Here is a 27617-nt window from a genome sequence, read left to right on the forward strand (position 1 = left end):
AAAAATAACCAAAGTTATTCCACTACACAAAAAGGGAGCCAAAGACCAACTGAATAATTACAGGCCAATCTCACTAATTTCATGTATTTCAAAAATACTTGAAAAATTGATGGAAGAAAGACTATTAAAATTCCTCATAAAAAATAAAGTTCTTTCTCAGTCACAGCATGGCTTCACAAAAAATAAAAGTGTAGAAACTGCATGCAGTGATTATGTCACTAAAATTGCCCAAGCTTTAAGTGATAAAAAGCATGTTATAGGGGTTAACATGGATCTACGAGGGTCATCCGGAAAGTAGTACCCGTTCGTGAAATAAAGACACAAAAGTAAATATTAACAAACATAAAAAATTTTATTTGAAAGAGGATACTTTAAACTACTTCTCAACATAATCTCCAAGCAAATTAAGGCATTTGTCATAACGTGTGACAAGTTTCTGTATTCCTGCTGCATAGTCCTTCGCCGCCAGCTCATTGAGATACGCGAGGGACCCATCTTGCACAAATTTTTGCATAATGCAGATGGTGTTTAACAATTTCATGAACAATTGTTCGAGAAACATTGGGAAAATGCTCACAGATGTCATCAATTGTGACGCGCCGATCGTTCCTCACGAATTCGTCAACTGAGCTCACCAGTTGGTCTGTAATGACAGACGGTCTCCCCGAACGCTCATCGTCGTGTGTGTTCCCCCTCCCCATGTTGAAGTTGCGACACCACCGCCGAACAGACGACTCGTCCATTACATTGTCTCCATACACCTCCTTTAATTGGCGATGAATATCACATGGGCGAACGTTTCTTGCATTGAGGAATTTAATCACTGCCCTCACTTCACAACTGGCGGCGTTCTCAATTTTTTTAAACATTGTAAACAATCACAGAAACAACACAGGCAATGCTAGCGTCACGCAACTTGGCTCAGAGAAGGCAGACAAGCCACTGAAGCTATCTGACCTCGTCCAGCGGCTACTCGCGTCGTCAGCACTTCATGCGGCACGAACGGGTACTACTTTCCGGATGACCCTCGTATCAAAAGCCTTTGATTCTGTAAAATCTAGCATTCTTTTAACTAAACTAGAACATTATGGTATCAGGGGAGTAGCTCATCATTGGCTTACATCTTTTTTGGAAAATAGGAAACAGTATGTAGAAATTGTCGGAAAAAATGGTGCTACCTACAAATCAAAAATGAAAACTATTAAATATGGTGTTCCACAAGGTTCTGTATTGGGGCCTTTACTTTTCCTGGTGTATGTGAACGACATTGAAAAAGCTATAATCTCTCCAGAGAATAATAACGTGGTGCTCTATGCAGATGACATAAGTCTAATAGCAGGTCATACTAAATCATCTCAATTAGAAATAGACATGTATGCTATGGCGAATTCAGTCGCTCAATGGCTGCATGTAAATAATTTACAACTAAATGCAAGAAAAACAGTTTACTTGGTATTTAGTAATAGAGACCTTCAGTCAAATATTTCTGTAGAAATAGAAAACCAATTGATTTCTGAGCTAGAGCATACCACTTTATTGGGTTTAGAAATAGACAACAAGTTAAGCTGGAGGTTTCAAATGGAAAAATGTAGTAAAAAATTATGTTCAGCCCTATTCCTTTTAAAAAATCTTGCCAACTATTGTAATACAGAAGTATTAATCCCAGTATATCATGGTATATTTGAGTCCATAGCTCGATATGGCATTGTCTGCTGGGGGAGTTCAGCACATGGAAACATCAATAGAATACTCACACTTCAAAAACGTGCGTTAAGGGTTATATTTAAACTAAATGCAAGAAAATCCTGCAGGGAGTATTTCAAATGTCACAACATCATGACCATTCCCAGTATATATATGTATAATGTGATATTGTATGCCTGCATGAAAACACCTTCACTGATCAGAAATAGGGACGTTCACAAGTACGACACCAGGGGCAAGGAAAATCTTCATAATGGCCATTGCAGAGTAGCAGTACTAAAAAAAAACCCCAGAAGTTTCAGGAAGACTACTGTTTAATCGGCTTCCTGAAGAGTTAAAACGAATACTCCCCCAAGAAAATAAATTCAAAAAAATGTTAAAACATTTCTTTTTAAATAATGTTTTTTATAGCGTCCAAGATAATAATAATAATAATAATAATACATTTATTTGTCCGGAGATTTGTTGCATATTCATACATACACAAATATAGGACACGTCAAATATAATTTTCACAATTTCACAATAGAAGAGATACAATATATAAATATATATATATATATATATATATATATATATATATATATATATATATATATATATATATATATATATATATATACATACCAATACACTAGTATAATTACATATCAATTGTTTAAGCCGGAATTGATGCATTGCGACAATTCAAGGTATTCATTTACAGAATAGAACATATTATTTTTTAAAAGGTTAAACAGCTTTTTCTTGAAAACAGGTACTTTTGTTTCATATTTGATTTCATGGGGAAGTTTATTGAATAACCTTAAGCCCATTGCTTTGGGCCCATGGGCAGTATTGTGTGTCCTGACAAATGGTTGGTGCAGGTCATTGCAGGTCCTTGTGTAGTGACTATGGTAATTGTGGTTGGACTTATAATGGGAAATATTACCCTTTGCATGTAAGATGACATTAAATATATATATGCAAGGTACTGGTAATAAACAAAGTCTTTTGAAGAGAGGTTTACATGGTGCATCGCAAGGAGCATTGCTCATAATGCGTATAATCCTCTTTTGGATTTTGAAGATTATGCCCGCATGGGGAGAGGAACCCCAGAAGAGGATACTGAAAGTAACACGAGAGTAAAATTCACCATAGTAAATGGATAGAAGGATACACAGAAAGAGCCAATGTAGGAAATTCAACTTTTTTAAATCCTTAATACTCATATATGCCATGTACATTGTTATTCCTAAGAACCTGTATACAATTGATGTAATTGAATTTTTGACGAAGCCCATACAGTTATGTATTGTTCTATGGCGAATAAAACTATCTATCTATCTATCTACCTAACCAACCTGGCAGTACTCTCTGTTATTATCATTAGACTTTAAGTATATGCTAACCCAGGTTGGCCAGTGAAGCTTGAATTCTTGCAAACTACGAAAAAAGACCTTGAAAAAATACTGGACAAACCTGTAATTTTGAAGGATTAATATTATTTTACCAGGAATGCAAAATGGATAGTGAAAGGAAGAATGACGTATTTTATTCATTTTAATTCAATATGAAGGACTAATTAGTGATTTTTTTCAAGTAGTGGCTTTGGATGTGATATGTATTATGCAGGAAATGATGGAATTGTGTCAGCCCACATTTGTGTGCATTGAAGTAGCGTTTGTGCAGATAAAGGGCTAACCAAGGACATGGTATGAAATAACTGCCTACTCAATGCTAAATTACTGTTGAGTTATAATCGTTATTTACTAATGTGTCCAGGTGATCATGCGATGATAGGTAAACACTCCATGCTAGAAATAATTTTTTCACCAACACTATGATAGATATTGTTACAACTACTGTTGTACCAATTTCTATCAGGGTCACGGTATCTTCCGGTTCAAAGCCATGATGAGCAAGTATCAATAGACGCGTATGCATTCGTATCTCTTCAATGCTAGGAATGGAAACAAAGAAAAGTGTTGTGATGTGGTTTAACACTCATTTCTATGCTTATAAAAGTCACTGTAGAACACCAAAACTTTGGTTGCCTTTCTACCATAAACAGGATTTTTGTTTAGGTAACCCATCAAATTTTTAAAAGTACCTTTTATTAATCAGCTATATCTGCCCATGATTGACAATTTTTCGGGCAGAAATGCTCAAACTATCATGTTAATTTAGGACTCTCATTGGATTAGATAAATCAGGGAAAGGAGGCAGAGTAAAAATTGTGCCACAAAAACTTGAAAAATGAATTTTTATCCTTGAAGACCTGAGAAAAACATAGAATAAAAATCCATTCAGTCACTGGCCACCCTGCTGAATATGATAGTCTGTGTAAATGTGTGTCAATTCTATGACTGTGAAGTGTGGGAAGATACACACCCTAGACCCTGACCCTGTGGTGGGTCTGATGAGGTGTATCTTCCCGGTGAATGGAGAGTGTGCTTCTAATGACAAGTTTTAAGTAAAGTAGAAATGTTTCATTATCTGGACATTATGCTGTGGTGTTTTCCTTATGATTCTATAATATGTTTTCTATTCTTATATATTTCATCATAAATATTGCTATACTTTTAGTATATTATTCTGCAGCTTAAGGCTGGCTGTATACTGATAGAAAACAGCTGCTAACAAAAGCTAATGCTTGATGAAACTTGCTGAAAACAGTGTCAAGAAAAATGATTTTATTGAAATATGCATGGAGATCTTTTATCTAGAACTTAGGAAATATTCAATTAATTCTCCTTATTGTAATGAAATGTAGGTTGGCAATGCGGTTGAGATTTTCACATGGGATTAGTTTTCGCAGTGACAGAACAATGATGAATTTTAGGCACACCCACCAAACATGAATTAAATGATTGAGAGCACAGTGCAAACAAATTGTAGGATGAAGTGCTGTTCTTTAAAACAAGTGTTCATGGGAAGTACATAGCCTATCTGTGTACTTTAAAGTTCATTAGTTCAACTTTTTCGCTTTACTGTATGTACTGGAGGCACATATGTTCTCTCCTTTATTGACTGAGAATTGATTTTCTTATTTAATACTTCCTCAAAAAATGAGCATTTTAAGGGCCAAATTCCTTTGCCTTATGCAATTTTTCTCCATGAGTTTATAGCTGACCTCAGCATAAACTATGTTTCATGTAAATACTCCTTTTAAAAGCCCAAATCCCCTGTGAAAGGCTGATTTGTTGATTATAAGTGTCTTTTCAATCTCCATCACAGCTCTACCTTGCTACAGATTTGTTCAATATTTTTGGAACTAAAATGAGATGTCATGATTCAAGTATTCCTACTGCCTGTATTCTCTATTTGTGCTTAAAATATTTTTATTAATACATATACCTATATAAAGTCATAATAATATATATTTTATATTTTTAATTTTTTAAAATGGTAATTCTTTTCTAGCTGGTGCCATTGCTGAAGGCTTTCAAACCAGGTATTTTGAATTTCAAGATTTTGAGAGAAAATTTGAAGAATGTATATCGAAATCTGCAGTAAAAACAAAATTTGATCAACATTCTCAGCGTGGAAAACTCATTGCCAGGTAAATGCATATATTTCTCAATCACTGGCTTAGTAAATAGTCAAGTGTTATAATGCCATTAAAAAAATTGATGTTAGACTGTTTAGGAAATCAGTTGCGGAAGGTTTTACATTATTTATTCAGTTAGTTATTCTCAAAGGAGAACGTATATTTATGCTTGCCTGGTGGTTAGTCTGTTAAAACTCGATAAAGCATAAAGCCCAAACCATAAAACCATACTTAAACCAATAAACAATAGAAACCCCAACATTAAGGGCCGAATATGCACCTTGACTACATCTTGAGTTGTGGATTTATAGCTGGTCTGGTTTATAGCTTATGGAATTTACTTACACAAATGCATTTTCTAAACAATTTTATTCTTACATGAAAGCTTGTACCTTAATCTATTTTCCAACATTTTTCACAGAATACTTATTTTATCATTCAACCAGCTGCTGAATTTTTTCTAATAGAAATCCGCTGCCTGATACCTGATTTGTGAACCACTGCAGGATGGCCATTTGGACATCATCGTAGTGGTGGCACTGACTGCTCAGATGCCTTTTCTAGTGCACGAAAAATTGGTAGTCACCGGGTACTAAATATGGGGTGTACATAGAATAATGAAGTTCGTAGCCTATGATTTGATGAGATCTTGGGTTCGATCTACCACATGTGGAAGGGCATTGTCATGGAGGAAGACTTATTGAAGTGAAGGAAGTAACATTGTAATTCCGTACACACTTCATTTAAAACACTACCTAGATTTAGATCTTGGAAGTCATCATGAGTTAGTTCCTACAGAAGACAACTTTGTATGTATACCTTCAAAGTGGGGGAGGGGTAAAAAGGTTAAAATGTTGGGATGTAGATGGGAGGGAAAGGTAAGGGAAATACAGCCTTCTGTGTCAGTCATTGGCTTTTAATGGGGGTTTGTTTGGGAAGGGATCCCCCCTGTGGAGAGCACTGGATGTGAAAGAGAGATAGGTCTAGGGGGAAGTAGAAGGGATACAACATTTTGTTAGCAGGTTACTTTCTTCATTTCAATATGTTGTGTAAATTCCATAAAATTATGCCTGAGACAACAAATTCCCTCGCTGTTCATGCCATGGCTTTTGTTTTGATTTGCTTGATGCAGTTTAGTTGAGATCTCAAAATACTACCTTGATCAAAAAGTTCCCGGAATAACCACCGTGTGGCGCTCCCATCGTTCCGATTTGAGTTCTGTTTTTTTTGTTAAATTGGTACATCTGTTGTTGATATTCCCTTTAAATCTTAGTGTCATAACTTGACATTTGCAAAAGTTACGTAGCCAAGAGTACATCTATCTCTGTGTGTGTTGGCGATTTTTTACAATTGCAGAAATGGATTTAAATTTGCAACAACGAACTTGTATTAAATTTTGCGTAAAAAACGGATTTAGTGGCGCACGGACGTTGGAAATGTTGGAAAAGTGTTTCGGCAACGATTCTCTAAAAAAAACGGTCGTTTACCAGTGGCACGAGCGGTTCAGAAGTGGTCGTGAGTCAATCGAAGATGATGAACCCAGTGGCAGACCATCGACATCGAAAGTCGGTGAAAAAATTGATAAAGTAAAAGAAATGTTGGTCAATAACCGCAAATTAACCATCAGAGAAATAGCGGAGGACTTGAACATTGCCTATGGATCCGCCCAAGACATTGTGGTTAATGATTTGGGTTTCCGTCGTGTAGCAGCAAAGTTGGTGCCAAAAGACCTCAATTTCATGCAAAAAAGAGACCGTGTTGACGTCGCAAAAGACATGATTTGCGAGGCTGAATCCGATCCCACATTCATCAAAAGGATCATTACTGGAGACGAGACGTGGGTTTATGAGTACGACACGCAATCCAGACATCAGGCAAGTGAATGGCGTTCACCAAATGAGCCGAGACCAAAAAACCACGTCGTTTTCAGTCAAAAAAGAAGGCAATGCTGACGGTTTTCATGGATTACAACGGTGTAGTGCATCATGAATTTTTGCCAGAAGGCCAGACAGTAAACAAAGAGTATTATTTGGGCGTTATGAGACGTTTGCGTGAAGCAATTCGCCGAAAGAGACCAGAAATGTGGGCAGAAAACTCGTGGATTTTGCACCATGATAACGCACCGTCGCACAGTGCTATCATTATTCGTAATTTTTTGACGAAAAATGCAACAAATACCATCCAACAGCCACCGAATTCACCTGATTTGGCTCCCTGTGACTTCTTTCTCTTCAATCGAGTTAAAAAACCATTACGGGGAACGCGTTTTAGCAGCCGAGAGGAAGTAATGGAAAAATCGCAGGAAGCACTGATGGACATACCGAAAACCGAATATAAAAAATGTTTCGAGGATTGGATCAAGCGCTGGCATAAGTGTGTTGCAGTCGATGGGGATTACTTTGAAGGGGACAATATAGATTTAGATGAATAAACTTGTATTTTTAATTTTCTGAATAAATTCCGGGAAATTTTTGATCAAGGTAGTATATCTTTCAGAATGTTTTGTGTCACCGTGAGGCAAAAAAAAAATTCACAAACAACTCCATCTGCCTATCTGAAAACTCAGTGCAAATGATTTTTTGAACTGAACTTGATTGTTTGCGCTTAACTTTCTTGGTGATGTTGAATGCCTCGATTCCATGGATTGTTGTTTTTATTTGAGCCTAGCGTGACCCCCAATGTTTCATCGCCAGTGACTGTGGCTTAAAAACTTATCGCCTTCATCCCTGTTTTGCTCAAGGAAAATAAAAACTCTGGCTTCTCCATTGGTTTTGTACACCTCATTCACTTGCTCCCAGCATGAAAACAACTTGGGATGGCTTGAGTGTTTTGCCATAATTTCATAAAGAACATTTCGTCCAACTTGAGGAAACCCATTTGGTAATGATGCAATCGTAAAGCATCTGTTGCCTTTAACTTTTGCCTTAACTTCCTGCACCAAGTCTTCAGCAATGATGGTTGCACACTTCACGGCTTTCACTTTCACTCACGGCACGGAATTTTTAAATGTTCTATCCCATTTTTTTTGGGTTTTTCATCACTCAGGGTTTTCTCTGTACACTTCACTAATATGCCGATGAATTTGGACTACTTTCATGTCTTTGATATTTAGAAAATTAAGCACGGCATGTGTTTCACAGTGTGTGAATTTTAAGTTGTGGTAGGAATTTAAGAATGCACAAACAAATGTAAACATGGAGGAATACTTCTGTAATGGCATCCGTGGCTAGCCAATAGCTTCAGGTACTCAGCTTGCGGACAGATGACTGCAGCACTGCAGTGGCCGTATTTAAAAATGGTACTTACTTAAATAAAGTGCCTTATATCAAGTAATAGTTAAGTATTTATAGGTCCCCAGTTCCAGTTGTGCTAAGGAAACTTCAGCGTGTACTTTTGCTTTCCTATCCTCTGTCTAGAAGTATAAAAGTAAGAACATATATACATACATTTTAAGTTTTTTAAACTTCCACTAGAAATAAAAATTCCTTCTTCGATTGCATCCTTTGATCAAATTCTTTTTCTCATCATATTTTCACTTATTCTTGACTTGGTGTCCTGATCATATTTTATCTTAGCTGTGATTCATAGTTTTATTTCTCTTGTTTTGCCTCATGCAACTTTTTTTTTACTGCTATTCTTTACTTATTTTCTATTTTCTTCTTTACAAGATAAGTCTTACTCAAAATTGAAGGGACTGAATGATATAGACAGGTCAACTATAATAGTTGACCTGTCAAAAGCCTTTGACAAGTTGACCACGATCACTTAATGCTTAACATGGGCCAATTGCCACTACACACAGATGGAAGAGTAATCTCTTGAGTCAAAAATTTCATGGAAGGTTGAACATAAAGGGTCAAATGAGAAGTGTATTCTGAAAAAACAAGGATAACATCGGGAGTCCCACAAGGAAGCATACTTGGCCCGCTCTTGTTTTTAATCTTTATAAATGATCTCCCAATAAATATTAATTCTTGGATAAGACTTTTTGCAGACGACTGCATTATCTACAGGAAAGTCGAGAATGACAGAGACCGCGACATACTTCAAAGGGACCTTAATAAAATGGCGGATTGGGTGACAAATAATGGGATGAATATTAATGTTAGCAAATGCAAATCCATCACTTTTAGTGACAAGGTAAATGGAAACAATGGGAATATAAATTCTCAGAAAATGTCATTCTTAGAAGTGATACTTGCAAATACTTATGTGTATATTTAACTAAGGATTTAGGGTGGGGGCTAAATGTGGAGTACATCTTTAAGAAAGCTTTCAAAACTCTTCATTGGGTGATGAGAAACCTCAAAGGGAGCGTTAGAGCAACTAAGGAGAAGGCGTATCAGACCCTGGGAAGACCAATTTTACCGTAGAGTACGCATCTCTAGTATGGGACCCTCATGAAGAAGGACAAATCAAAAAACTGGAAAAGGTACAAAGAAAGGCTGCCCGATATGCACTGGGGAAGCATAGGAGGATGGAGAGTGTGTCTGGCATGCTAAAAACGCTGGGCTGGGAACCTCTAGAAACTAGAAGGAAAGTAAGTAAGACTTTGTGGAATGTTCCGCATCCTGAAGGGGGAGAAAGCTTGGGCAGATCTTAGGAAAGAGGCGGGGAACCCAAATTTTATAGGGAGAAATGGCCACCAATTTAAGGTAAAATGCCGGGCACAGAGAACAAATAAAAAAAATTTCTTTTCTAAATAGAACAATTGTTGATTGGAACACCTTGCCTGCAAAAATATTCGAGCCCTTTCCTAAAAGAGTGTATACTTTTAAGAATAGATGTAAGGTATATATGTAATAATTTAATTGATGTGTGGGTCATTGTATTATATGTAACAGCTTATTTTTTATTAATTTGTCTTTTTTTCTCTTGCTGATTGATGGATGTAAATGAGATGGGGATTCTCTTGTTTTGCTAAAGAGATTTGTGTTTGGAAGTTTCCTTTAAGTGTACTTCTGTTTTACTGACTGATTTCATCTATTATCTTTTGTGATTACTTGGGACTTGTGTGCCACCTGGCACTCTCTATCAGCACGTGTGTATTTTTAATAATAATATCAGTAAACTTTCGCTTAATCTTTAACGCTAATTAAACTTACTACTATTTTAGTGCTAATTAAACTTTCATCAAAGAAGTTCATGTTCGTGGATTGGGAAAGGCAATTAAAATGGTATTCAATCAGTCAATTGAAACTATTATTGATATAACTTAGTGTAGACATGGCAAGATAATCTCTGATTTTCTCGAGGGTCTCTTGAGGAAAAAAAGTCTAAACTTACACTTCAGAAATTCCCTCTGCTAAGGATAGTGATAACAGTGGTAGCAATGATATAATATGCCAGCCTACTTGCCTGGTGAGAAAGTGCTTGATTGCTCATGAGCCATGGAACATTGAGTTTGAATCTTGTTTGCTACTTTGAGCACCCGTAGCCTAAACCCAACTGGAGTGTCCTTCTTGGAAGCTGCTGTTGGGATGGGAAACGACTTTGTTCACAGGGTGTGTCCAGTTGAAATAAATGGATGTCTGTTTTGAGCTCGGCATTCACTGATCCCTGTAATTATACTGCATTCTTACATTTTTACCTCATAGATTCTCTACTTTACCATTAATGCTTGCCTCGTGTTACTATTATTCTTTCTGGTACTTCACAATCCAATTCAGTTTTTGTAGAACTAATCCTACACACTTGATTTTGCCATCACTGGGAAATTATCGGCCTTAATCTTAACTCTCTGATTACCAACTTTCATATTAACCTGAGCGATTCATGAAACGTTAATTCATAGTATTTTCTTACCTGTATCTTATATTTACCCGTTGTGTTGAAATCAAATGAACACTTAAGTTGCATTGAATGTGCATGGCAACCATGGCAGATTTTGGAACGTAGGCCTTAAACTTGAGAGGGCGGTCCCACCTACTTTAAATTGTTAATAAATTGTTGATGAAGAAAGAATGTTTTATATTTACTGATAAGACAATGCTTTGAAATTTGCTGCAAAAGGATTGTAATCATGATGATTTCCTTGCCTTTTTAGTGAAACTAGGGCCATAATGGATGGTATTTACGAAAGGGCCCTGAAAAAGAAAGCTGAAAAGGCCCTTTGTAAGAAGGAAGTGGGAAACAGGCTGAACTATACAGAGCAACAACTGCTAATCATCACGCAGGAAATGAAGGACAAGATTCATCAAATGGTGGAAGATGTTGAACAGAGGGTGAGACTACCATGATAGAAGAACTAGTGCCATAAAACTTTTGGGAGGCTTTGTTCAATTTTATAAAAAAGGATTGCTCTTAAGGTGCTCCATGGGCAATGAGAGAGAATGTATTCTTTAGAGCCTCAGATTACCTTTTTGGCATTTTCTTGGTACATTTACCTACTACGTGGGTGAGAGAATCGAGTCAATATTACTTTTCTTTCTTGGCTCACCCGCCATGGGTAAGATAATTTGATGGGACATATTTAATTTTAGTCAGCCCGCTAATCACCGGATGCTGTACTAAAGGAAAAGTTTTGTCGGATTTTTAGGCCAACAGCAAGGGTGATCAAATAGTACTCAAGTGGATTTGACCTGAATTGGGCATCCTCCTCAAAATTTAGGTCACGTCCTAGGGACCTAAACCAACCCATCACTTGGCAGTTTAACCACCCTCTTGGTAATGGCCTAAAGTAAAATGATTCCATGATATTGACTATGTTGATGCTACACATTTAACTATTTTTAACCCAGACCTTCATGGTGAATTGCTGCCGTTAGTTGTCAGGGGTGAATACCAGCTTCATAATCAGTTTGGTAAATAAATTCGACAGTATAGGAAAGAATCCATTCCATGAAAGGCTGATTGAAAAAGTGCTCCGTGAATAAAGGTGTGCACCGAGAGAGATTTTCCCTGTAAGCCATTTCTCATCCAACTCAACTTGGGCTAAGAGTGTTGAAGTGTTTTGTGGCACATGAAGTAACCTTGAAAGGGCTAATAGTTCACAAAGATGTGTTCTCACTTTGTGGAATTAATGCTTTCGTAGAAATAATTATATCATGACTATGTAAAGTGATCCCATTTCAGTAAAAACTCACTATTACAAAACTGAATAGACTGAAAATTGACCCAGTAAGAAAAGTATTACAGTATGAGATTTAGGGAAGAGCTTCTCATGGAGCAGTTTCTATAACTGACCAACTTTTTAGGGTATTTTTTCCAAAACCTAAACTTATGTTTGATAACAAATAAAAGTGCATTTTGCCACTGATTTACATCTTATTATAAATCATCTAATAACAATTTAAGTCAGATTTTGGCATAATGTTATTATCAATTGTAATTTTTCCTAATATTCAATTGATTTAAATGAAAAATTTCACAGCATTGAAACTCGATTGTGGTGTCAATGGATGCAGAAGTAATTTTGTATCAGGAAAACCAAGAATTGGTGAAGTGAGGTAAATTATTTTTATTGGTTAAAGAGCTTAGTGAAGTGGTACTCTAATGATTTAAAGGAGTGTTTACTACTCATGCAAAAGTGATGCAGGAAATATAATAGCTGAAATGTAGTGGTGTGCTATTTTATGTTACCAGTTATTGAATTAAGTTCTCCATGAAGCTCTTTCTCAAATCGCATGTTGTTACACTTGGTTATTTATAATTTAAATGCAATGAATTTGCATAAATGGAAGGAAGTGGCTGATTCAATTAATTAATCACTCATTTATCAGGAATCATTTTATAATCAATGAATTGGAAAACACACAGCTTCACACACCCCTAGTTTCAAGATATTACAATCATGGTTGAATATATATAACATTCCTTATTGAGAAAGTAATGAAGCGGGAATCCTTTGAAATATTTGCATCATCTAAACACATATATTCAGAGGGTTAAAAGGTCCTTTTAAAAATAAGAACAGCACAATTTTTTGGGATAAACTTTTTATTTTTTAACATAGTGTTCCAATCGCTGAATAATTACACTTGGTATTTTTTCACAAAATTTTATTATCCTGCTACTGGTTTCAACTCACAGGCGACATCGTTGTGTATGAAATCTTATACCTGGCCATCAACACATCAAGTGCATTTGTAAACTCTAGTCTTTTTGCCTTTCATAATCTTTTCCTCCCTACGAAATGCCTCTTCCCTTCTTCTGTCAACCACCTCCTTCCCGTTCCAAACGGCACCCTTCCCGTTCCAAACGGCACCCTTCCCGCATGGCTGCCTCCTGACCAATACTTGCCTCTTGCTTCCCTTCTCACCCCAAATTCCCTGGCATAATCCACCTCCCCTCCTAGTTAAAGTATACGAGGGCACTTCAATAAGTACCCGTGCTAGAAATGAAGCAACCATTTTCTCAAAAACATTTTTTTTTATATTTCAACATAGTCCCCTTTTAGAAAGATACACTTCTCCCAACGTTCTGGCCATTTTTTTAACCCCTCCAAAAAGTAGGATTTGTCGAACTCTCCAAAATACGCCTCAGTCTCGGCGATAACTTCCTCATTTGAGCTAAATATTTTTCCCGGAATCCATTTTTTCACGCTTGGGAATAAGAAAAAGTCACAGGGAGCCAGATCGGGTGAATACGGGTGGGGTGCGGCAGCAATGCATAGCGTAGTTCATGCAATTTGGCGGCGACAACTGCGGATGAATGTGCGGGTGCGTCATCGTGGTGAAACAGCACCTTCTTTTTCGCCAAATGCGGCCGTGTCTCCTTTTTTTTCAAAGCGGTCCAATAACTCACTTTAGTATTTCCCAGTGATCGTTCTTCCTTTTCATTAAAAATCCACGAGGATGACGCCATTTGCATCCCAAAAAACCGTCGCCATGACCTATCCGGCCGATCGGACCATCATCGCCTTATTCGGAGCAGATTCACCGGGAGAAATCCATTGTTTTGATTGTTGCTTAGTTTCTGGTGTGTGATGATGAATCCAGGCTTCATCAGCAGTGATAACTCGACGCAAAAACACCGTCAGATCTCGCTTAAATTGCTGCAAACACTGCTTCGAAGTTGACAGCCGGATGAGCTTTTTGTCCACCGTGAGCAATCGCGGCACCCATCGGGCCGACAATTTTTTCATCGTCAACTTATCATGTAAAATATTAATTGCCGTTCTGGTCAACACACACACCCACGGCCTCTGCTACTTGGCGCGCTTTCGTTCGTCGATCAGCGAGAATCATGGCGTAGACTTTTTGAATGATTTCCTTGGTAACCACGTCTGCCGGGCGTCCTGGTCCCTCCTCATCAAAAACAGATGTTTGCCCACGTTTAAATTCGCTGAACCAATATCTAACTGTGGTCATAGATGGCAAAGTGTCCCCATATATAGCATCCAACTTTGCTTTTATATCCTCGCATTTCTTCCCATCCAAAAACAAAAAGCGAATTACCGAACGATACTGCTCTCTTTTTCCATCTTCAAGCGAAAATCACGAAACATGTCTAACACTCGAATGGCTGCCAAATCCAAACTAACCTTTAAATCAGTCTGAAATTTGTTTCACCGTCGTTTGAGAGATGGCAGCACACGATGATAACATAAACTTCCCTCAGGAACGCCCTTTGTTGTCAAACACGGGTACTTATTGAACCGCCCTTGTATATATTTCCCGGTCATCTATGAGATTTTATACCTTATGATGTCGCCTATGTGTTGAAACTGGTAATAGCATAATAAAGTTTTGTGAAAAAATACCAACGTTAATTATTCAGTGATCATGAATTTTCACTAAGGAGAGCCTGAAACCATTGAATTCATTGTCCTCTAGAATTCTTATATATTTAATCTAATATGCCCCAATTTGTAGACCCCTTCAAAATAATGTAATTCGTTCAACTCTGCAAAATAGGCTTTTATTTATGAAATAGGCCCTTCTTTGATTAAAATCTCCTTCCCACCAGCCATTCCCTGATTTTGGAGAAGAGGTAGCAGTCTTAGAGGGATAAACCTGGAGCATAAGGAGATGAGGAATGATTTCTTATCATAAATCTATCAATTTAATGACCACAACTCTGGGGGTGAGGGCCTGGTGCATTGTTGTGATGGGAAAGGACTCTTTTATGGGTCAATCGATGATTTTTTAATGCAACCCTGTGTTTGGATTCATAGCATGCACCTGTGATAGTTTGAGCCATTTCTAAATAGTCAATGGAAGTTATTATTTGCCAATCTCAAAAACAGTTGCCGTGTACTTCCCTGCTTGAGGACACTCTTCACCTTCTTCTGTGCAGACTCCCCACTGGAAGCTCATTGCTTGGACTATGCCACAGTTTCAGAGATGTTGTGGTGCATCCATTTGTCATCAACTATGGCAAAAGGAATGCCTCAAGTCCCACACATTTTGTTGATATTGCTGCGAATCGATCTTGGATCATGTCACGCATTTTCATTCTTGGTTAACTGTGTGCAACAATGGCACCCATCTTGCAGGAAACTCTCTCATTCCCGTTGAGGTGAAAAAAATCATGCACCAACACCCTGGATATGCCTGCAGCAGTAATGAAATCACTGCCTACATTCTTGTATTATCAACTGCCATATCATGGATTTTATGAATGATTTCTGGAGTAGTGCTCTCAGCAGGGCATCCAGAATATCCAGCATCACTTCTGTTCGTGTGTGCCAAAAAGTTTGAAACCATATTTAAACTTATTTAATTGAAAGTGACCGTTGCAGTTGGTCCTGTTGGCATGAATACGTGTGATGTAATTTCAGTTAGATGCAGTTAACCATGCCCTGAAGTCCCCTCCCAATTTCACAATGCTCATTTGATTTTACATGGAAAGGGACAGTTTTCAGTGACGTGTCTGAAAAAACTTCAATTTTAAGAAAAATAATTTTTATTGCGTTGATATAATGGAGTTAAAGTTTTTGAAATCCAAACTTGTGTGAAATTGGCATTTTATAACGTAGTATTATCCTTGGTGATGTAATAATTTTACTTGGTTGATAGAGTAACATAACTATTCCTTCTTATCATCAACAGGTGAATCCCAAATCTCCAGTGTAAACATTGAGTGGAATTAACAAAAATGCAATTTTTCTTTCTGTAATGGATAAGTTCCATTAATTCAAGCTGGAAATTACCACTTTTATCCTTTGTCCGAATTTACTGCCAGGCATAGACTCAGGCATGCTTGCTACCTGCTCATCTCCGTTTCCACCATCCCCACCCTCGGTGCACTTGAGGAAGTGAGTGTATTGCACTCTCATTTCCTCTTTTGGTTATCCCTTACCCTCGCCTACATTTCCCTCTTGAGCTACACGAATCGCTGTGCCAACTAAACCTAACCAGTCCTATGCCAGAACTTTAGGTTAGAGTCTTGTGGTATGAAATCTATGGAGAGATTTCTGATGAATTTGAACTTCTGTTGAATGCTAAAGCAATTAGCCTTTGAAAGGAATTCACATTCAGTGGTTTCTGAGAATTTTTGTCATTAACTGTATGTATCTAGAATGGAAAATTAGATAACCTGTGCCATGGGACAGCAAATTCACTGTGAAAAAAATCCTTCACTTTGACTTACATTGATTTTTACCTGGTGAAGTTCTTTCATTTTGATGCATATTAGAGGATTTTCAATTGGTGCCTGTTATGGGATCTCCCATTAGACGGATGTCATTTTCATTTTTCTAATTATTTGGGGTTCTATTATTTTGCTGTATCAAGTGAAAGTCAATCAAATGTACAAAGGTCATTAAAAAGTTCTCAGAATGGAATAGAAAGAAATGACTTACCTCGGTGAAACTTTTTTATTTTTTCAACGTAGTCTCCCTGTACACAAATGCACTTGGTCCAGCAATTTTTTAAGGTCTTGATCCCATCTTGAAAGTTAGATTCCATCAGGCTTGCAAAATACTTGTTTTTTCCCGCCGTTTGGTCTTTGTTTGGAGAGAATCTCCACCCACCAAGGAAAATTTTGGCTTGGCGAAAAGATGGACATCTGATGGAGCCAAGTCAGGCAATTAAGGCGGGTGGGCAGATAATTCGTACCTTAGTTCATGTACTTTAGCCATGGCAATGACACTTATGTGTGAGCGTGCATTGACATGAGGAAAAATTACTTTCCTTCTTGTAAAGTCTGGCCTTCTTTCGTATATCTTTTGCTGTAGTTGGTCCAGGAGGTCAGTATAGTATTGTCCAGTAATTGTTTGACCAGTGGGAAAATAATCTTATCAGCGGAATCCCTTTCACATCCCAGAAAACTGAAGCCATCACCTTTCCTGCCAACTGTATTGCCTTTGCTCTCCTTTGAGGTGGCGAATCAACATGTTTCCATTGCTTTGAGTGCTTTTTTGTCTCTGGGCTGTAGTGGTGGACCCAAGTTTTATCTCAGGTCACAAACTGGCTCAGACAATCTTATTGATTACTCTTAAACCGGGTCAAATACTGTTAGGAAATTTCCATTCTAATGCATTTGTGATTCTGCTTGAAGAACCACGGCACCTATCTAGCAGATAATTTTCTCACATCCAATTCCACTGTTAAACTGTGACATTTTCATTCAGATGACATCCCTACAGCTTCAGTGATTTCTTGCACTTTCAGTCGGCGATCCTCCATGACCATTTCATGCACTTTTGCAATAATTTCTTGGTTAGTGTCATATTTTGGCCTACCACTACGCGAATCATCATCTAAGCTGTCCCGACCAAACTTAAACTCATTTTTCCTCTTGGCAACGGTGGCATATAGAGCAGAGCCCCCCAGTATGTTCGGAAAATTTCCCTGAATTTTCTTGTCTTTCATACCTATCTCTACAAAGTATTTAATCACTCCTTGATCTCAATTTTTTCTGTCTTCGATAATAAATACATGGGAAAAAAACAGAGAGGCTTCCGCACCACAGACCTCTTCCTGGAGCACTGATGGGTAACATTTTCACTCGTGAAGGATTACTTATTACTAAAAGGGCAACTCGTTTTGCTAGTTTTGACATCTGGTGATGATTCCAGTAACCTTTCAAACGGCCCTTGTATCATACTCCTAGAGAAGAGAATTGTCTCAATGAAAAGTATTCGATGCAGTATATTTACCAGTAGAATGTATAATGGATTACAAAAATGGGAAAAAATGAGTGTTACAAGGTGTATTCATAATTTATCATGTCATGTTTTCAAAATAAGCTGCAAAGAGTCAAATCAATTACTTCGAAAGTACATAACTGCTGGTCTATGAAAATAAATTGACTGAGCATGATATGCGAATGAAAAATGCCTTTCATTGTGGAAAGAGCCTTGACTATTTCCACATTTGGTGGAAAATTCAGGTTGATGAATCATCTCACTGCATCTAGATGGTTAAGATAGTAGTTGACACTTTTTGGTGACTGTTTTCGACAGAAGACAGCAGGAAAAGTTGACAGATGTTGCAGGGTCACTTCAGGGCAAAAGTTTCTGCTTGCTGACTGTTGAAATTAGTCTTTGGAATAAGCCCATCACTATTGGTGTTTATTTTCTATCTTACAATAATGCTCATAATTGTACAGCAAACAAGTGTAGGCAATTGATATTCATTGTGGTTGAGTGAGTTGAGATACCTATCGCTAAGACTGATATCATCAGAAGGGGGTAAATGCTAATTGATGTCGTTTTTATGCAAACAAAGTTATTGTTGCTGTAAATGATAGTCATTCAGCAATATGTCGTCATTATTGGAATTGATGGCAAGCGATTGTACCAGTCCTGCATCAAAACATGGGTAGTGGATCATATTCTGTGATTATTAAAGTAGTAGGTAGAATATATTTAAAAAAAATAAGATAATGCATGGATAATCAAGAGTTGACTAAATTGCATACTTTTAAAATGTTGAGGTTAATTATTTCCATGAATTTGGCATCCAAGAGCAAAGATCACTCGAGTCATATTTTGTAATCGAGGCGATTTAAAAAGACAAGGCAATTTCATCAATGTTAAAGCTAATTTTTGAATCAGAAAGAAATAGAATTTTGGTCAGTAATCAGTGAAAAAATCCACAAAATAACATGTGATGCATGAAGTACGTGTAAGCCTTTCTATTGCTAGATGAAGAAATGCATGAAATATTCATAAACTAAACACTGATCTCGTGAAGGATTCTCGGGTCTTCCACCAGGTCAAGGGTTCCATATTGGCCGACGTTTCGATGCCCGACTCGTGCATCGTCTTCAGGGTTGATGGCTGCCATTCCGTATTTGGCCGTCTTATATACCTGAGCTCACGCCTCAGGTGACCTGTGATTGGCCCGAGGAGGGGGGACCTCCTGATTGGTCGCCTGGCAGTTGTGGTCTGTTCCTTCCTTTCTTTACTTGGTTTAGCACCGGTTTCCATGCATTGCTGAGGGAATAGCCGGAATCCCTATTGAAATTATGTCCTGCCATTTTAATTTCAATTGATTCTTTGACTATTCGGTCCCAGTAACCACCGGCGCGTGCAAGTACCTTCGTCTCATTGAAATTGATGGAGTGATCCATCGCGATGCTGTCACCAAACCAAGTAAACCGGTGCTAAACCAAGTAAAGAAAGGAAGGAACAGACCACAACTGCCCGGCGACCAATCAGGAGGTCCCCCCTCCTCGGGCCAATCACAGGTCACCTGAGGCGTGAGCTCAGGTATATAAGACGGCCAAATACGGAATGGCAGCCATCAACCCTGAAGACGATGCACGAGTCGGGCATCGAAACGTCGGCCAATATGGAACCCTTGACCCGGTGGAAGACCCGAGAATCCTTCACGAATCAAATACGCCGGGAAAGCACCAGATCTTACTAAACACTGATCTCCTTCACATATCACATTGTTAGATTTATTTATCATTACTAACTCTTCATCAGATTCTGGTTTTAATGCATTCCTTATGTTCCATTCAATAACTGCTTATTCTATTCATATTGTTTGGATAGCTTTCATGATTCTACACTTTTTATTCTCCAGCCTGCCTTCTCCAAATCAAGAAATTGACAATAAACTTTCATTGCTACACCCATGCATTCATCGAGTGCTTGTTGAATAGTCAACAAATTATTCTACATCCATTGCCACACAAAACCACAAGGCACTCCCAGATTTGTTTTGGACCTGGATACTTTATTAAGTGATTATTTTTTTGGATGCCTAGATTAAAGGATAATCAGTATTTAAATGATGACACCTGGAAGTTTTTATTTACTCAGAAGTATATACTGTAAAATCTTTGTTGCTAAGTTGGAATTTTTGCTTCAAAAAGTCCATTCATTATTCAGTGCATGGCTTAGAATTAATATCTAAAAAAAAACTCGAGTGTATAGTTTATTCAAATTTAAAGAAATTTGTGTGTATAGTTATTGGTGTATTGGTATGCAATCAAATGAAAATGATTTGGTGCTTAATTGAAATAGACAATGGACAACAAAACTTTGGTAAATAATTTGATGTATATTAAAATTGATAGAAATTAAATGGTTTAATTCCTCAAGTATGGTTTGCAATGAGATGGTCCTTGGAATCTTATCTCTTGATCGACTTCCCCACCATCCTCTCACCTCCCTCAGAGCAACAAATCAAGGTCACTGACCTCACCTATTCCCAAATATTCCTTGCAGATATACATTTCAACAAACCACATAGGGCTTACATAACTAACATTCAATCAATGTTTTAAAATAATTTTCACTACCAAATAATAAATATCTCCTTTTGATTTTCCTTTGGGTCCCCTTGTTTTGATTGTTAGTTAAAGCAACATTTATTTTTATATGTCAGATCATGGCCTAGCCAAAGAGAAAGATGTTTTTCATCTCTTACACTTTTTTCCAGTGTGATCTCGTTTGTTATGCTAAGTGAAATTTTACTAATAATTGTGCATGGAATGACATAAATTCTCAATTAAGTTTGAGATAATCAATAATAATTTTGCAGGTATCAAAAGCTTTGAGTGAAGAAATTCGACGTCTTTCAGTTTTGGTTGATGAATTCAGCCTACCGTTTCACCCGGAGCCTTTAGTGCTGAATGTATATAAAAGAGAACTTCATGCGCACGTGGAAACAGGCCTTGGAAGCAACCTCCGCGCCCGTTTATCAACTGCACTGGCTCTTAATATCGAAGCAAGTCAGCGGGAAATGACAGGTAAACAATGGAAATAAATGGAATTTTGCATAATTACATATATGATTCTGGATCATTAATTGCAAAAATTTTTTCTTTGTTGCAAAATTCATTTTGTGATGATTGCAATAATACTATTTAAAAAAGATTTTCAAGCTGAGGATGTGAGTGTTATGGTCTTAAGTCTTGTAGGTATTTGTAAAGTCTAAATTTAAAGGCTTGCCATTTCCTAGGTTGAAATATTTTTTGATCAATAATTTAATGTAATAATTATACAAATTTATGCAATGCCCATTTATATTTCTCCTGTGAAGGAGAAATATAAATGGGCATTGAATGAATTTTTTGCCGTGGCTGGAAATATTTCCTCCTCCTTGTTTGTTTTGTCCTGTTTTGTTCTCTGCTTCATAGCTTCTGTTATGTTAGATATTTCTTTGGTTGAAAAGGGTAATTTAAGTTATCCATGCATTGTTATCAACCTTTGCGGTGCCATATCATGGGCACCACTCATTCTTGGTGGTTGCAACACCGAAATGGTCAGTTTTGACCAATTTTTACAATAGTGATGCAAGTAAAACCAAAGTTTAATGTTATACTCGTCCTTTCTCATTGGGTAATTCAATTCCAGTGCTAAAAATGAAAAATAATATGATATGGTGTCAGGTTTTGAGTGGTTGGAGCAGCATGGCGAGATAAATATTTCTGTGATTTTCTGCTGATTTTTTTAAATATCAGTGACTAATGTCATATCTTTGGGTCAACTAAGTGTCCAGTCAGATAAGCAGTAACATTTTAGACAAATCTTGAGATATTAGAGTTGAGTCAGTTAGATTAAGGAACCAATCCAGAAGTTTCTTGTCATTGCTCAGTGTGACGTGGGGAGTGAAGGAAGGAAAATACAAGGAATTAAAGGAACAGCTGAAGCATTTGGTGGTAAAAGGTTTGTAAAATGCGAAGGTTTAAGAATGCGATGATCGACATTAGTAAAAGGATTCTTTGGTGTCTACTGCTCAATGTGAAACTCACCATCTCAGATTTTCTTTTGATCTTGTACTTTAAACAACTGCAGTAAGTGACAGGAAAGACATGGCAGGAAACAGTATTTGCCATGAATGTACCAAATTAGCATTTGGTCTAAGACTTAATAACTTAAAACCCCTTTTTAAGCCCCCGAATTTCTGTAACCTAAGCTGTGGTAAAAAGTTTTGAATCCCACGGCAGACGTTGCATTTAATTTGTAATTTTATAGGGGTTAACAGTTTGTCATCAAAAAAGGAAAAACATCAGTCATGGTTATTTCCTTTGGGATGTAATGCTTAAAAGAATGAATTAGCCACTAAAATTTTGTTTGATTTTTATTAAAAAAACATGACCAGACAATTGGATTTGAAATTAGTTACTCTCTAATTCAGCTGGAATGGTTGAGAAGAGAAATAAATATAAATTATAATAAAAATTACAGTTTTTGAAATTATATCCGCACACATGCACATGTGTACGAACAATTTATATTTTGCAGATCAAAACAGGGCAATAATGGAATGAATTTCAGAGAAAAATAATGTATCACGGCACCATATAAAATGGTGAAATGATGAACTTTAATGTTGAAACTAGTTTTAGGTTGAGAATATGATGTGTTTTTTCATTCCAGATAGAATGGCATCACTCCTTCCGAAAGACACGAAACAAGTCTCTCTCAGTGTTCTTCCGAGGCGAGAGCCATTTGAGATCTTATATAGGCTGAACTGTGACAACCTCTGTGCTGACTTTCAGGAAGAACTAGAATTCAGGTTCTCGTGGGGAATAACATCACTTATTCAACGGTTTAGTGGGAAAAATGCCAACAGAATATGTTTGTTGAATTATAAGGAGGTAAGTTTTGGTTTTTAGATCTAATATCACAACTTAGGTTAATTTCACATGTTCATAGATTAATTAAATTGAAATATCATCTCTTCAGTGGAACATTAAGGTTGTATTTTTTTTTTATTTTGCAGAAACCTGGAGATATGCTGACACCTACGGAGTCTATGGATTCTTCCCTAGCATTTTCCCATGTCAAGAATGCTGATTGGTCGATTCCATCAAAGATTGCTTTAGCTTCAATCGGTTCTCAAGGAACCATGGGCGGAATGCTTGTCGCTGGATTTGTAAGTTGAGAAAGAACATATTACTTGTACTTGTTGTGATGAACTTATATCTCTTCATTCATTGATGCTTTCATTCATAGGTTCCTTTAAAAAATGTTCAAGTAGAGAAACAATAAGACCTATTGCTTTATTAGTGTTATCCAAGTTTTATCAAAATGGCATATCATAATTTGTTCTTCTTTTTACAATAGTGTTGTGAATACATAATTTTCATAAGTTATAACTTTTAATGCAAATGAAATTTCCAATGGGTTAGCATGCAATTGAAGAGCATTTTTATGGTCTCATTTGAAGTATTTATGACGGAGGGACAGAGCCATCAAGAGAGAATGTCCAATTTGGGGGAAGAGCTATGTTGTATGAGGGCTCTAGCATTGTGAACAAGTTAAATCTCTCATGCCACATAAATGGTCATGGATTATCACCAGGATGGTTTGGGCAAATGGTTACTTAGGGGACGATCGGTCTAGATATGCTGCATGAAGAGGAATACCTGATGTCAGTGGGGTAATGGGGACAACTAGAATGGAATATAGAATATGTATGTCATGTAGGCTCCTAGAAGGTGTTAGACCAAGTATGTTGAGCACAATAAGTGAATGTATGTCAGAAGACAGGAGCAATTGATGAGGTACCTCATTTAAAAATTTTGCCATAATAAGGGTAATATATGTGTTTGTCATCAAATGGTATCGACAATCCTCAATGGATGTATTATTCAGATGGCTAAGTAAGGCCTGGGCATGGAGATCCAGGATGGGCAGTAATGGATGGGTTGTGGTAAGAGAGGCATGGGAAGTGCTAAAGGTAAGAATAAAAGTAGGCCAGGAGATGAATTTGTTTGTAAGATTTACAGATAATCAAGCTTCAGTTCAAGTCTGCCAATGGATTGCGATCATTGCTGAGAGCATTTCAGAATTAGTGTGAGTGATATGGGATGACAATAAATTCTAATAAAATAGGAGGAGGAAGTTTATCAAGAAATATAAGGTAAGGTAACACACAAATGAATGGAAATGGATAATAAGTAGAGAACGTGTAACACATATTATGTGGGTAGTATTTTGAATTGAGATTTGGCGCATAGGAAAAAATGAATGGGTAAAAGAAGCATTTTAAAGGTGGAAGGAGGTGAAAACAGGGACCCTGAGTAAAAATAAAAAAAAAATATGATGAAAAACCTGATGTTGAACATTATGTTGTATGATTCAGGAACTTGGTCATCAAAGAAAGAAGACCAGCATGATTTGGAGGATATTGAGATGTAGGTATGGGGAAAAATGAGCAAATTAGATAGGCCGTGAGAAGAATGAATGGAATATTTAAGCATGATTGAACATGAGGGAAATGTACTCGAAGAAAGTCATTTTTGGCTTCAAAAGTGGGTTGAGAGGATATTAAGAGGCAGTGAGATGTTGAGATTGATTGAAGGGAGAAGGTGGGGTGTATGCCAAAGGGAGGGAAGTAATTAGCACTCTGGGCTGCACGAAGGGCAGTAAAAGAAATGTGGATCTAAAAATGAGTTAGTGCAATGTGTGGTATTTCTGTTAAGCAGTGCCAATGAAGTTTAAAGCTCTTTTAAAACTGTAATTTTGTGTAATAGTTTCCAGAGTTAATAAAAAATAACTGTGATCAGTAAACTTATGACTAATATTATTAGGATGTAGGATTATGCTATGCAACAGTAATGGCAAGTTAGGCAGTTATAAATGTATGTAATACTGAGGTGTAAAAAAATAGGGACTCTTTTTGTGGTAATTGATATCTTAATCAATTGGAGTACCAAATATATCTTTTGGCTTAAGGTCTTTTCATGCTTTGTTTCAAGTTTAGTGTGTTTTGATTTACAGTAAATCATGAATTGTACACTTCATAATGCTTATTTAATTGATGGGGCTATTTATTTCATGATATTAATGCCTTGTTTTACATTTTTTGCAAGATGATGAAAACAATTGGATGGAGAGTTATTGCTGTCACTGGTGCTATATATGGTTTGTTATACCTTTATGAAAGACTTACCTGGACAAATAAAGCAAAGGAGAGAACATTCAAGGAGCAATATGTTGCTCATGCAACAAAGAAGCTGAGGCTAATTGTAGATTTGACATCTGCCAACTGCAGTCATCAAGTACAACAGTGAGTAGAAGGAATATTTTCCTTTTTTCATTGTCTGTAATGCATGGTTGGTGCGAATACATCCATCTATTATGTCTCTTAAAAGAAAAATTAAAGTGTGATCAAGTTCATATTTAGGTCATATTCAATAGGCTGATTTTATTCACATTGTCTGCAAAATTCTCTCTGGATTTCCTCATAGGTGTTGTGTAGGCATTTTAGTGTAGTGTGTCGCTTGCTGAAAGCAATGTTGTTGTTATTGGGCATCTTAAAATACTCTATTTATGTAATGTGTGTTTATGAAACACATGCAGGGTTGCCTGCCATCTTTGTATTCTTAAACTGGTAAAGAATGGGAATGAGGAAAATTTTGAAAAACCTGCTGAAATTGAGCAATAAAACCTGGAGTTTTGAATATTTACTATTATTTTCTTAGAAAATTTGTAGTGAATTGTAGAAAGTTGAAAACTACGACAGATCACATTATTGTAATGGTCATTTGCAATGCTAATGGCTTTGAGAAGTTGCCCTTGTATGCTACTGGTGAATTTCTAATCCTTTCTGCTTCATAAATGTAAAGAAATTACCGGTGAAATACACAGCAAATAAAACTACATGCATGATGAGAATAATTTTTTTGACTGGGTAAGGCAGGTTTGATAGGTACTTGTTGTATCACAAGCACATAATTTATTTGATTGTTGAAAACAGCCCTGCATATTCCAAGGTGGAAAGACTGATTGTAGCAGGTAGTTAGAGTTGAGATGTTGGTAGACCTGAAGAACGAGGCACCAGGAGTTGACGGAATAAGTGGAGAAATAATCAAGTCTCTTGGGTCAAAGCAAAGAAGGAACACCTCTTTGAAGTAATCAAAGATAGCAGCCACCACAGTGGAAAACTACTGGAGGACTCTGGGAAGTGTGGTGATGGGAAGACCAAGAGTGGACATGCAAGCACAGAACACCAACCCTGATGTCTCTTGTACCCTGAAAATACTTACTCAGATAATTAGCCAAAGGATACTGGGAAGCCTTTTGGAAAATTAATTATGATTCAGGATAAACTGAGAAGCAAGAGAGGCAATGCTCAGCTTGAAGGTACTGGTACATAAATGTTACGCATAGACAAGCATTTGGCACTTGTGGACTTAGTGAACACCTGTAACAATGTCAAATGGAACAAGATGGTCAGTGCACTAGAAGTGCTAGGAATGGACTACGGTGTCAGATAAATAATCCATCACCTGTGTAAGAATCAGGTGAAACCCATGCAAATAAAAAGTGGACGGAAAAAGAATCCAAAAGAAATGAATTAGGCAAAGATGCAATGTCTCATAAGCACTGTTCAATAGGAGAGGCAATTTAAAGGAGCACAAAAATGAGGTATTAAAGAAGTCAAGGTGAATGGTGAATAAGTAAACCTGCTCTCGTTTACAGATGACATTGCAATAGTTGCAGGCACGTGAGAGGAGATGCCGGCAACTGTGAATGCCATGGACCAAATACTTTGTCAACATGATATGAGCATCAACGAGAAGAAAAATAAAATCCTTTTGCATGGAAGACGGAACCTGAAGCTGATATCACCTAAAGAATGAAACTAGAGCGGGTGGAATCCTTGGGAAGCAGTATAACGTCAGTTGGAAGATATTTGACCAGTAGCAAGTGAAGGAGAGCTCAAGCTAAGAATGCATTCTTGAAGGAGAGATGACAATAGTGTTGAAAGAACCTAAGAGCAAACACAGGAGTAATTCATCGACACGTATGCATGGAGCTTGGCACTCTTATGGATCAGAGACATAGAAAGTTGGAAAAGTGATCTGAATAAAGAATGGAAGCCTTTGAAACAGTATCAGAGGTGAATGCTGAAAATTAAATGGACAGAGAAAGTGAGGAATGGGGAATTGTGTAGAAGATCAGAAGAGGCAAGGAGGAACTCCATGGTGAAGGGGAACCGAATAGATTGGACACACTGTGAGAGACAGTATGTTAGTTAGAAGCACAATGGAAGATAAAATTCAAGGGAAGAACCTTTGA

General features: G+C 37.1%; 1 protein-coding gene across 5 annotated transcripts in view; it reads left to right on the forward strand.

The window, feature by feature from the left end:
• Marf (Mitochondrial assembly regulatory factor) overlaps positions 1-27617 on the forward strand; it is a 56193-nt gene that overhangs the window by 26739 nt on the left and 1837 nt on the right. For all 5 annotated transcript variants that reach the window (XM_071589610.1, XM_071589608.1, XM_071589612.1 and 2 more), the window contains 6 exons: positions 5110-5248; positions 11283-11460; positions 21124-21331; positions 22965-23185; positions 23311-23463; positions 25406-25602. In XM_071589610.1, coding sequence (XP_071445711.1) covers positions 5110-5248; positions 11283-11460; positions 21124-21331; positions 22965-23185; positions 23311-23463; positions 25406-25602 — 1096 coding nt within the window. The remainder of the gene's footprint in view (positions 1-5109; positions 5249-11282; positions 11461-21123; positions 21332-22964; positions 23186-23310; positions 23464-25405; positions 25603-27617) is intronic.

The sequence above is a fragment of the Hetaerina americana genome, unplaced genomic scaffold (assembly GCF_022747635.1).
Source record: "Hetaerina americana unplaced genomic scaffold, ioHetAmer1.1.p SCAF_4, whole genome shotgun sequence".
Lineage (NCBI taxonomy): Eukaryota > Metazoa > Arthropoda > Insecta > Odonata > Calopterygidae > Hetaerina > Hetaerina americana.